The following is a 13,071-nucleotide window of genomic DNA, read 5'->3' as shown; positions in this document are numbered from 1 at the left end:
GGAGATCCACAAGTTCACATTTGAGTTCTTTCAGAACTCTCGGATGTATGCCATCTGGGCCTTGTGATTTATCAGTTTTTAAGTTGTCTATCAGTTGTAGGACCTCCTCTCTCATTACCTCAATCTGACTCAGGTCTTTCAACACCCCTCCTGAAATCAGCGGTTGTGGAGTGGGCAAGCACTTCTCATCTTCCACAGACCTTTTATTGCAGAATTATATTGCAGAATATTTACATCCGTTTTAATCTTTTAAGCTGCATATCAAATTTTAAAAGAGATTGAGAGAATATACACAACCATCAGTGGTGTGTGCGCGCGCAAGCCCAGGGTTTGTCTTTTACCTGCACATGCCCATTTTCATTTTTGTTTGCATAAATTGTTATTGCGGTCATTCCTGAGTGAAGAGAAACAGGCAAAAGACAGCTAACAGTATTTTATCTCAGACATAATATTTGGTAAAATGAGCCTTGTTGTGTCAACACGGTAGCCCCAGCAACCAGAGGCTGCGTAGAATTTGGCAAGAGAAGCAGCAAAACAGGATGGACAGGAAAAGAATTGGAGGAAATGGTTGATGTCAATTGGGGGCAAACAGATTTTGGCCATATGTGTATTTTAATTCCATATGTATTTGTATTTTAAATAAATTAAGAGCATGGTTTCTGATTCAGTAATTAGGCTTTCCTTTTTAATTTATAGACACAGATGAAGATGAATCAAGTGAGTGCTCTTCGTTTTATCCTTAATTCTGCTTTCTTCTTTAGTAAGGGAAAGATATGTAAGAGGAGGCTTGCAGAAAATATTACACTGGATTACATGCACATGGGTTGGATCTAGCCAGGTTTTTCATTCCATCTCACCCAGTTCTCCTTTTTACTGTGGCCCGTTTCCCACCTCGCTGTTGTCCATGTAGGTCCCATGATCCCCAACATAGATATTTTGGTGACCAAAAGGGGATTCACTTCTTCCTTTTTCAGCAGCTCAGTGAATGAGTAACATGTAAAATGTAACACAACGTAGTTTAAAAATCATTCTTCCTGTTGGCAAATGGGTTGAGACCAGTCAAAGTATCTGTATCTTGTGGCCCTTTGTTACATGTCCAGGAAAATGCTGATTGCCACTTTGGGGTCAGGAAGCAATTTTTCTCCAGGCCAGTTTGGCTGGGGATCCTGGAGGGTTTTTTTGTCATCTTCTGGGCATGGAACAGGGGTCACTTGGTGTGTGTGTGTGGGGGAGGTATTTGTGAATTTCTTGCATTGTGCAGGGGGTTGGACTAGATGACCCTGGATGTACCTTCCAACTCTCAGATTCTATGATTCTAGGTGTATATGCCTAGTGTCAATTTTTTAATTTTTTTTTTAAAAAACTAATGTATTATTATGGTTATGCAGAATTTAAGAAAGGGTAAAATTACAAATGCATGGAAATTAGGCTCATTAACACCATATAGCAATGATGGCTAAATGGAACATTTATTTGTGTGTTTGAAATAATTATATGCCACAATGCTAAAAAAACAACAATAAAACAGCCAAGGCAATAGTTTTGTGCCATTGATGTCAACTTGGAAACTTCAGTTGATATAGAATGCTAGTTTGGTTCCTAAAAGGAGCTAAGCTAAGCATAGTGTGCATATTACAGTTATTCTGTAGTCATAGAACATAAGAGATGCCAATGTTGGATCAGGCCAGTGGCCCATCCAGTCCAACACTCTGTGTCACACAGTGGCCAGAAATACCAGGTGCCATCAGGAGATCCATCAATGGGGCCAGGACACTAGAAGTCCTCCCATTCCCCACCCCAAGCACCAAGAATACAGAGCATCACTTGCCCCAGAGTTCCTATCTATACCTTGTGGCTAATAGCCACTGATGGACCTCTGCTCCATATGCTTATCTAATTCCCTCTTGAAGCCGTCCATGCTTGTAGCCGCCACCACCTCCTGTGGCAGTGAATTCCAATGTGTTAATCACTCTTTGGGTGAAGAAGTACTTCCTTTTATCCCTTCTAACCCGACTGCTCAGCAATTTCATTGAGTGCCCACAAGTTCTTGTATTGTGAGAAAGAATTGTTTGCCAAAAGTCACCCAGTAAGCTTTTAGCAGAGGTGAGAACTGCAGTGCAGACTTTCCCAATCATATCACAATCATATTGTGATACTTGTATACATAACCAGGCCGAACTGTCGGCTGGCATCCCAGGGAGCTCTCAGGGCAGGGCTGTCACATCCACCTGAAACCCTGAATGTGACGTAAGCACATTGGGGATGCTCTGACCAATGTCTGCAGGATCAGCTGCTCTGCCATGTTCTGACAGTTTTGATCATCTAAGCAAGGCCTTCTGAAGGTGCCACCCTGCAAATGAGTAAAACCAATAGCTGCCACACATGCATTCTGTGTCATGGCTCCCACCTTGTGGAAGGTCAGGGAGGCTCCCACACTTCTGGCATTCCTCAAACTAAGGTTGTGGTCTTATGGAACAGTTACGAGAGGGAGCTTTTATAAAGGGAACAGGACTATAGTCTATTCTGTACAATAGTATTGTATGCATTATAACCTGCATTGTTTTCTTCTTTTGTAATTCCCTTTTGTTTTGCATTATTTATGATATATCATGTCTGAAGAGATGCTATATACTCTTCATGTAATACAACCCCACCCTGACTTGGATAGCTCAGGCTAAGCCTTGGTGAGTATTCGTAAGGAAGACTAGCAAGGAATACCAGGGTCATGATGTGGAGGCAGGCAATGACAAACCACCTCTGAATGTCTCTTCCAAGATTTCTCTCTCACCCCAGTCCAGGGATGGGAGTTAAACCAAGCATTCAGCAACAATTAAACAAACCCCAGGAGAATGTCCGTACACTCTCCAGGCTTTACCAGTAGTTACTGCCACCAGGATCTCTCACAAATAGTCCACACTAAGGTCAGGAGCAGAGATCCCACCTCCTGCCTGATTTATCGGACTTACCAATTTCACCAGTTCTGTAAAAGGGCTGCAAACAATTAATTAACACAGTGGTAGCCTCCTTAGGCGAATGGCTGAGACACAAGATTCAGTCTTAGAAATCAGGTTGCAACAGAGGAAACAAGTCCAGATAATATTGATTCATATTGATTATCTGTATTCAGTGCACAAGCATGCATATAACATGAGACTACCAAAAGATAAGAAAACAAATGATATCTATAGCTAGTTCAGCTCTAACTTCACAATAGAGGTATTCCATAGTTACTAGGCTTTTAGAGGTATCAAATGAAATAGTCCAAGGTCTCACCAGGGGATCTTGAAAAGGAACCCCATGGTGCTGTGGGCAGCTAAGTCCAGCTTGGCTGCCTAGTAGGCTCATTCCATGCTGACCGCACAGTTGACAAGCAAGCAGCCCGTCCAGAAGAACTCATTGTTTCCAGGGAGGAACTCCTTTTTCCCATATGGATTATTGCAGTTATACCCCCTTCTGTCACCACCAGGTATGGCCATTTACCCAATAGTGAGAGAGTGGGAAGGCGTGTCCAATCTCTGGTTACCATGCGTTGTCAGGCAAGGTATATTTTGATTGGCTAGGAGTTGGGCATCTTGTCTGCAGTTCAGTTACTCCCGCTCTAGCCTCTTCAAGTGTCTATGTGTCATGTCAGGGAATGCTTTTGATGTGCTGATGTACTGGGCATAGGTCTTCCCATGCTTGGGAAGGCGCCTGCAAGTCTCTCTACCCTGGCCTGGCCATCTGCTCAGGTGACAAAAATCTCACTGTGACAAAAATCTCACTGAAGTGTCATCAACTAAGGCCATCCGGCCCAGGCAGGAAAGATTTCAGAAAAGACTTTTTCTGTACAGTCTCTTGCCTTGAAAACCCCACAGGGTCACCATAAGTCAGCTGTGACTTGATGGCCAAAAAAATAAATAAATCACAACCTCACTTAGTAGTGAATATTCCAACCAACATTCAGAAATGATTTCTCATTAGTTGCTGTTTATAACTCAGGACCAAAACTGCACACCAGGAATTCTTCAATAAACATTTTTTTCTGATGTCCAAACTGGGCAGTTTAACAAATTGCTTCACAAACCAGGATTCTAAACCAGGGCTGCTTCCATATGGAGATTTCCCTCTATGTGAACAGCTGGGTGCCCTCACATTTTCAAGGAGAAGAAGAAGATATTGGATTTATACTCCGCCCTTCACTCAGAGTTTCAGAGCAGCTTACAAACTCCTTTCCCTTCCCTTTCCCACAACAGACACCCTGTGAGGTAGGCGGGGATGAGAGCTCTAACAGAAAGTGCTCTTTCAAGAATAGCTCTGACAGAACTATGGCTTGCCCAAGGTCATCCAGCAGCTGCAAGTGGAGGAGTGGGGAATCAAACCCGGTTCTCCCAGATTAGAGTCCACGCACTTAACCACTACACCATCCTGGCATCATGAGGGAGCTTCCTCGTGATGTCGTGCTCTTTCTGTGCACAACTGTGGGGCTCCCAGAGCATTCTCCTTTGATTTAGAGCGAGAGAAAACCTTCTTTGATCCAGCTGAAAAGAGAAGGTGCAGGTGGCTCTGGTGGGAACATCCATGTAGATGCTTGTCCTGCAGCCACTCCAGGGAAGGGGCAGAGCCAGACTCCTCATTTCTACCGTATTTTCAGCCCTTGAGTAGGCTTTCTTTGTATTAACCGCTGAACCATGGTGCCCCTTTAACCATGTCTCAGCTGTGGGGGGAGATCAGCAGTTTTCTGGGCTGTGATTGTTGGTGCTTCTGCAGTTACATGATGGTGGGGAGTCAGCAGCTAACAGAGTTGAGACGAGATGCTATTCACATATCCACCTCCAATTAGGGTTGCCAACCTCCAGGTGGAGCCTGGAGATTTCCTGTCATTACAACCAATCTCCAGTTCCCCTGGTGAAAATGGCTGGTTGGAAGGGTGGACTCTCAGGCAGGGCTATTTTTGTAGCAGGAGCTCTTTTGCATATTAGGCCACACACCCCTGATGTAGCCAACCCTCCAAGAGTTTACAGTAGCCCCAGTAAGAAGAGCTCTGTAAGCTCTTGGAGGATTGGCTACACTAGGGGTGTGTGGCCTGATATGCACAGGAGCTCCTGCTACAAAAAGAGCCCCGTGATACTCCACAGAGGTCCATCCCCCAGCTACAGGGATTTCTTAATGTGGAATTGGCAACCTTATCCACCTGCTCACTGCTATTTCCCCATCAGGGATGCTTTTTCCCAACCCCATATTCCCAGGATAGCCTTGTGATTTGTAATCCTGGTTTGCATGCAGGGACTAACTGCAATTTCTTAAATTGCCCCTTTGGATAAGAACATAAGAACATAAGAGACGCCAATGTTGGATCAGGCCAAAGGCCCATCCAGTCCAACACTCTGTGTCACACAGTGGCCAGAAATACCAGTGCCATCAGGAGGTCCAGCAGTGGGGCCAGGACATTAGAAGCCCTCCCACTGTTGACCCCCCCCAAGCACCAAGAAGACAGAGCATCACTTGCCCCAGAGCCCCTAGCTATACCTTGTGGCTAATAGCCACTGATGGACCTCTGCTCCATATGCTTATCTAATTCCCTTTTGAAGCCGTCCATGCTTGTAGCACCCACCACTTCCTGTGGCAGTGAATTCCATGTGTTAATCACTCTTTGGGTGAAGAAGTACTTCCTTTTATCCGTTCTAACCCGACCGCTCTGCAGTTTCATGGAGTGCCCACGAGTTCTTGTATTGTGAGAAAGGGAGAAAAGTACCTCTTTCTCTACCTGCTCTTTCCGATGCATAATCTTATAAACCTCGATCATGTCACCCCTCAGTTGTCTTTTCTCCAAGCTAAAGAGCCCTAAGCGCTTTAACCTTTCCTCATAGGGAAAGTGTTCCAACCCTTTTATCATTCGAGTTGCCCTTTTCTGCACTTTTTCCAAAGCTATAATATCCTTTTTAAGGTGTGGTGCCCAGAACTGCACACAGTATTCCGAATGAGGTCTCACCATTGATTTATATAGGGGCATTATTATATTGGCTGATCTGTTTTCAATACCCTTCCTAATAATCCCCAGCATAGCATTGGCCTTCTTTATTGCAGTCACACACTGCCTCGACATTTTCAGTGAGTTATCCACTACAACTCCAAGATCTCTCTCTTGCTCAGTCTCTGCCAGTTCAGACCCCATCAATGTGTATTTATATTTAGGATTTTTGGCTCCAATGTGCATCACCTTGCACTTGGCCACATTGAACCCCATTTGCCATGTTGACGCCCACTCGCCCATCCTTGACAGATCCCCTTGGAGTGCCTCACAATCCTCACTGGTTTTCACCACCCTGAACAACTTTGTATCATCCGCAAATTTAGCCACTTCACTGCTTACTCCCATCTCCAAATGTTACAGAATGTTACAGAAAGTTACAGGATGTTACAGAAAGTTGGTGGTTTATTAAAGATTTCCTGGTTTGTAATTTTAGCACTTCAGAGAATGGAAGCACAAAGGGAGCACGTGAACTTTAAGACTGTGGCTCATTCTTGTCATAAATGAATTTGGGTTTGCAACCAATGAAGGGGGCTATGGCTCAATAAACTGTCGTTTTTTTAGGTGCTGCAAAGGGTCTTTGTTAGTTTTTTGTGACATCTGAATGCATCCTGTGTTTTGCTTATAATCACAATCTGTTTATGCACCAGTCCTTTTTAACACTGTTAAGCCATTCAGTGCTTTGGAGAAATACAACACTTCTTAAACTGTGGGCTGAGATATGCTAGGATTCAAAGCTAAGGCTAAACCATGATTCTGAATTGCAGTTTGAGGGGATGCCAGTTTGATGCCATCAAATCACAGTCAATTTATGGCAACCCCCTAGAGGTGGTTTGCCATTGCCTCCCTCTGTGTAGCAACCTTGGGTTTCCTTGGAGGTCTCCCATCCAAATGCTAACCAGGGCCAGCCCTGCTTAGCTTCTGAGATCTGACATGATCAAGCTAGCCTCGGAAACCAGGTCAATGAATAAGCCATTATCCATGCACAAATTGAAAATCCCAAATCCATCTCTTTCAAATCCCCCCCTCCAGAGTTCTCTAAGCTCTCAGGGGATTGGGCAGGATGATTTATCCCTACTTCTTTTCTTTTTTTGCTTTTAACAGTTAAATATCTGCTTTCAAGCTTTTGTCTATTCTAGTGCACATTTAGCCCTCATCAAGTGGTGTTATATTTTAAAGTTTTCCCCTCTTGGTTAATGTATAAATTGTATTTGTCTGTCTACCTGAGGAGTCTAGTGAGAGTGTAGAGACTCCTAGCACTGTACTAAATGATTCACAAAGTTACTTGGAAAAATTATAAGGTGCTATGGTCTATACTACCACGTATAGCAGGCTGAAACTAGTATCCTGCTGTGGAATTTTGCGTCATTTAATGTGCCATGCTAATACTTAACGCTTTGCTTCAGTTCTGTTTTTTAGATTTCTGGTTGGTTCTACAACTCAGATCCTATTCCATTGTTTATTGAATGTCCTGTCCTATTCTGTTAATTGTTTGACTCAGTCTGTGTAATCCACCTTGAGCCTCAGAGAGAAAGGCAGACTATAAATAATAGAAATAAATAAATAATCTGTGGGTAACCCAGTCCTGCAGCTCTCGTCATCTGCATACACTGGCCAGCCAGTTTACTATAGTGATAAAAAAAGTATTGATTCAAAGTTGTTATTCACTCTTAGTGCACTGAAAAGATTTTTTTTCTTAGACAAGGAACTAGAAGACAAAGCACCTGGGTCAAATTGTGTTAAAGCAGGTACAGTACCTTTCTTTGGATAATATTTATCTGACAGTTTTTAATAATGTTTAGTTAAAAAAAAAATTTATCTTCTTGTTTTCAATTAGAGGTTAACACCCAAGAACACTGTGAACATTGCAGGATTCAACAAGTAGGTTTCAAAAACTGAATCAGGAATTGTGTTAAACAGTTTTTTAAAGCAATTTAGCACTAGATGTCTTATTAATTAGTTTTTCAATTTTTTTAAACATAAAGGGGCAGCAAGAGCAAGTAACTCCCAGGAGACTTTCCAGAGGACAATACTGGTAAGTTGTGTTTAATGTAGGTGGCAACTCGTGAACATTCATGGAACAGACTTGCTTTGACAAAGCTTCTAAAATGTGTTGAGAGCAGTATATCCATACTGTGTGTATACACACACACACACACTATAAATGTATTTACATATTGTAAATAAATAATTTGGGGGAACTATTTGCACATCCATCCTCGCACATTTACAAAAGCACACATCACACTGCCACACAGTAGGGAATGGGAGCTTATCCTTCTCATCTCTCTCAAATTTCTATGCAGAGAAGTTCTTCGCCTCCTCTTCCTCTGCCTTGCCTCTTTAAAAATATTGGTGAAGAGAGAGCAGGAGATGAAGGACAAAGGCAGGAAAAAAGATTCTTATTTTTCTTTGGCCTTTGAAATAGTCAAAAAATAGACAGTTCTGGCTACCTTGATAATTGTAGGATGTTAGGGTTGGTGTTTTTTTTTTTTAAAGAATGGGAGTCACCTTCTACATTGTAAAGTTGAACCTCATCAAAGTGAGATGCATATTCCAAAACTGTAAAAGTTGATTTATAGAAAATAGGAACAACTGAAACCTCCTCAGATTTTTTGTGTAGTGTAGCAATTTCTGTGTAATGACTTAGCCTAGTATTTAACAGCCTAAATCAAAGATAGCGGAGAGCTAGAAACCCAATACACATTTTTGCTATTTTTTCAAATGATGCACAACACCAATCTTAAGTAACATTTTATTATTTTGTTGTAAAAATATTTGAAGCAAAAGCCACCTTTACTATAAATGATGAGGTTGGTAAGAATAACAATAATTTTGTTTAAAATGAATTCCTTTAAAGCCAGAATTAATTTTAAACAGGAATAGTCTCCAAAGGAGTTGGCTTCTTGTTCATATAAGGTCCAGCTGTGACTACATCAGTATTCTGTTCATGTATCTTTCCTTCATATTTAGGACTGTACGAAAATGCAGAAGAAGGAATGTTGCATATAATAAAACCTATGCTGTGTTTGTCACACATATGTTTAATGTAGGTTGAAGCTTGATGCTGAAGGAGTTTACCAATGTGCTGTCACAGGCTTAATCTTTGAAGTTACCAAAGCTGCTGTCATTAAATACTCCCTTTTGTCTTGGAGCAAGTTTGCCAATTACATTAAAGAGCCCTGGATTGTTGGAGGCCCTATATATGACGTCACATGTACATCCACCTCCGTCCTTACCTCTATTCAGTTTCCACATACCTTCTGCCTGAATGGTAAGGCCTGAGCAGTGAGCGTAAACCCATAATTACGTCTACCCTGGTGTCTGTTTAGAAAGGGTTAATATCTTGGTATTTCCTTGCAGAGCATTCATCAGACACAACATTCAAAGTGTTCCATTTCAAAAACAATGGCGCAGAATTTGAGGGTTCCATCGATCATTCAGCCACGCACGTCAAATGGCAAGTGAGCTCGCTGTCACCTGTTGGACCAGTTCTTCAGAACCATGATCCAGTATATTACCATGGGGTGGTTCTTTTATACAAAACTGTCAATGATCACCCTTCCTTGTCATTCCGTGTGTATGTGGCAAGTAACAACAATTCATTTATAAAGGTGAGGTCAACATGTCTGCTGTTGATGCTTTTGACGATACAAACACAAATCCCCTCTCTTTTTGTTTCCTATGCACTGTTCTGCTTTATCCTTGATGTTGGGAGGTTGTTAACTCCTCAAACGTTCTGGCACGAGGATGGGCCTTGGGGCAGATGGGAGATGAAACTTGGTGGGTCAGGTGGCAGAGCTGCTTTGTGCCAGGAATGGAGCCTGCATATGGCCAGGAGGCAATGCCCATATACATCTAGGGTATATATTGGGTAAACCCTGTGGGCTTGGACCTGTATTGTATGTAGATTGGTGGTGGTGGAAAGTGCTGCCAAGTCGCAACCCTGTAGGGTTTTCAAGGCAAGGGGTTTTCAGAGGTGGTTTGCCACTGCCTTTCTCCACATAGCAACCATGAACTTCCTTTGTGGTCTCCCATCCAAGTACTAACCAGGGATGACCCTGCTTAACTTCCAAGATCTGTCGTAATGAAATGAGATACAAGATGAAAGGCAGTGGCGCAGCAATATATGAAAACAAGAAAAAAATGCATGTGCCCAGATTTAACACCAATAATCAATGAATGTAATAATAGTAAGACATGTAAAGTACTCAGAACAAATTTTACATAAACAATAGGTAGAAATTCACTGGTAAAGTTGAATACAGGTAGAAATTCACAGGTGGAGTTTTTCCACAAACTACACAAAAGGAGAACCTTTCTCTCTAATGCAAATGGTGAAATGCTTCAGAATTTTGAAAGGAGGTTCCACGAAATGATAGATTCTGCATTAGGAATAATTGAGGATTGGTGTATTTGAATATGCTTTATGGATGTCTACATGTACCTTTGAAATGTTGAATCCAGCATGATTCTTGAAGAAAATTATTGAAACAGATTTAGAACTGGGGGTTTGTCGAGTCAGCTGGCAGAAACACTACTACATCCTTACAGATCAAGGACTTTTTTGAATTTATTACAAACTAGCAGTAAAGCCCGTTGTGAAAGCAATACAACGGGATCTAGAAAGAGGCTCTGGGGGAGTACTCTGGCTTTGGGCAAACAGTGTCAATTTGCTGTGGTGACCTCAGCAGGGTATAATGACAGAGTCCACTGTTTTCTCCAGAGGAACTGATCTCTGCTACCTGAAGAGCAGTTGTAATTGTGAGTGATCTGTAGCCCTCACCTGGAGATTGGCAGCAATTGTTACCCAGGACAAAGTGGCTGGTTTGGAGGGTGTAGTCTATGGCATTCTACCTGTCTGAGGTCCCACTCCTCTGCAAACCCCACCCTCTCCAGGCTCCACCCCTCAAATCCCCAGGAATTTGTCAGCATGTAGTTGGCAACCCCATCTCCTTCCCAGCTAACCATCAACCTACCATTATCTGCCCCTTTGACTTCAGCTGACTTCTGCCCTCCCTTTTGCAGAGCAGTTGTAATTCTGAGTGCTATCCAGCCCTCACCTGGAGATTGGCAACAATGGTTCCCTATGTGGGACTGACTGGTTTGGAGGGTGGCGTCTATGGCATTGTAACTGTCTGAGGTCCCACCCCTCCTCAAACCTCACCCTCTTCAGGCTCCATCCCTCAAATCTCCAGGAATTTCCCATCTGGAGTTGGCAACCCTATCAGGACTGGCCCCAATGTGTTTTCTCCCAAAGGCCAAAGTAGGTGACAGGACCAAGCTTAGTTGCCTACCAACAGGCACTGAGGGGAATGTAGGGTTGCCAGCTCTAAGGAGGGAAATACCTGGAGGTTTGGGGGGTGGATTCTGTAGAGGGCAGCATTGGGCGGGGGGGACTCAGCAGGTATAATGTCATTGGTCCCACCTGGAGTTTGGCAACCCTAGGGGAAAGTGTGCTGCACAGCAGGGGGTTGAAGAGAATGGTTTGATGGGTGCTGGGCCAAGATTGGCAACAATAGTTCCCCAGGAGCAAATAGCTGGGTTGGAGGGTGGAGTCTATGGCACTGTAACCTGTCTATGGTCCATAATCCCCCAGGCAGCTTTTAAAACATGATCCTGGGACCTACACACCACCAGACATTCCAACTGCCTTGGGGGGGGGGAGTATGAGGTGTGGAATGGAGTGAAGTCCAATCAGCTTCCATATGCAAAAGACCTTGAAGGTTCCATATGCAACTGACATTCCAACTGCCTTGCGGGGAGGGGGGTGAGTTTGAGGTGTGGAATGCAGTGAAGTCCAATCAGCTTCCATATGCAAAAGACCTTGAAACACTGGGCGGGACTGCACAAAGCAGCCAGTCAACCCAGCCAGCGTCTTCTGACTGACAGTTCAAGCGTCCATACACTAAAGGAGTGCATTTTAGAACTTTGGCACCCACTACTCAATTATATATAAGGAGAGATTGTTTGTGGAAAAACTCCACCTGTGAATTTTTACCGGTATTCAACTTTACCAGTGAATTTCTACCTGTTTATGGAAAATTTGTTCTGAGTACTTTATATGTCTTGCTATTATTAAATCTATTGATTATTGGCATTAAATTTGGGCACATGCATTTTTTCTTGTTTTCATAACTTACAAGATCTAACAAGATTGGACTAGCCTGGGCCATCCAGTTTGGGGGAAAGGTATTTTGTCCCTGTGAGGAAGGCATAGGAGAAATTTCTGAAGCAAAGAAAGATTTCTGAGGAGAAAGACAGGCAGAAGCCATCTGAGGAGGAGTGTCATGTGTAGACAATTGTGATCTTTTATGTGTTTTCATAATCGTTGTTTATTGTTATTTACTTTGTCTCATTATTTTGAGTGGGACATACTTCCTAATAAATATCTTTAGGATTATAACCAGATGGAGCAATCCACCTAACACATGCTTTACTTACTGCGGGGAATACTGCATAATCTGTAGCAGAAATACTAAATCAGTCATCTAGTAAATAATATCCTAGGAACCATTTGTCTATTGAATTTCAGGTTTGTGTGTGCATTTTTGTGTGTGTGTGTAAACCATTTTCTTAATATTTATACAGAGTTTGATATGGGAATATACTCAAGTGTAGCTGTGGTACGTTTCTTTAATCAAACATTCACAATTCAAACATTTTTTTTTTAATTTTTAGGATGTCTCAAGAGCAGTTAAACTTTCTGGTAAGAAATTTATTAAAATCGAGAAACCCCCTTGTCAGAAACTACTCCAAGGTGGGAAGAAATACAGATTAATTAGTGAACCAGAAGCTGAAATAACTCCTGAGGTATGTTCTTCATTTTTATATAATTGGCATGTCAACATGTGTGTCATTTTGTGGAAGTGGAGAATTTTATTCTTTTGTACTTTTGATTTTGATGCAAATATTATTGTAACTGTATCTTGGCAGTTGGCACATCATCAAAAATGTTTATATAGCACTGTGAAATCCATAAATGTTTAGCTAAAAACACCAACTCTTTGACACAAAACAAATCATCATCTTAACCTGCTTGCTGGTTGAGATTGTCAACAGAG

At 42.4% G+C, this 13,071-nt stretch overlaps 1 protein-coding gene across 1 annotated transcript in view; it reads left to right on the top strand.

The window, feature by feature from the left end:
- Positions 1 to 13,071, top strand: part of LOC107107021 — a 76,539-nt gene that overhangs the window by 16,768 nt on the left and 46,700 nt on the right. Inside the window, exons 5-11 of the mRNA XM_015407232.1 lie at positions 697 to 717; positions 7,708 to 7,755; positions 7,845 to 7,888; positions 7,993 to 8,042; positions 9,061 to 9,281; positions 9,371 to 9,471; positions 12,689 to 12,820. Coding sequence (XP_015262718.1) covers positions 697 to 717; positions 7,708 to 7,755; positions 7,845 to 7,888; positions 7,993 to 8,042; positions 9,061 to 9,281; positions 9,371 to 9,471; positions 12,689 to 12,820 — 617 coding nt within the window. The remainder of the gene's footprint in view (positions 1 to 696; positions 718 to 7,707; positions 7,756 to 7,844; positions 7,889 to 7,992; positions 8,043 to 9,060; positions 9,282 to 9,370; positions 9,472 to 12,688; positions 12,821 to 13,071) is intronic.

Source organism: Gekko japonicus, unplaced genomic scaffold (assembly GCF_001447785.1).
Source record: "Gekko japonicus isolate JY-2015 unplaced genomic scaffold, Gekko_japonicus_V1.1 scaffold17, whole genome shotgun sequence".
Classification (NCBI taxonomy): domain Eukaryota; kingdom Metazoa; phylum Chordata; class Lepidosauria; order Squamata; family Gekkonidae; genus Gekko; species Gekko japonicus.
Note: the sequence above shows the minus strand (reverse complement) of the source record. Positions and strands in the feature narration are given on the sequence as shown.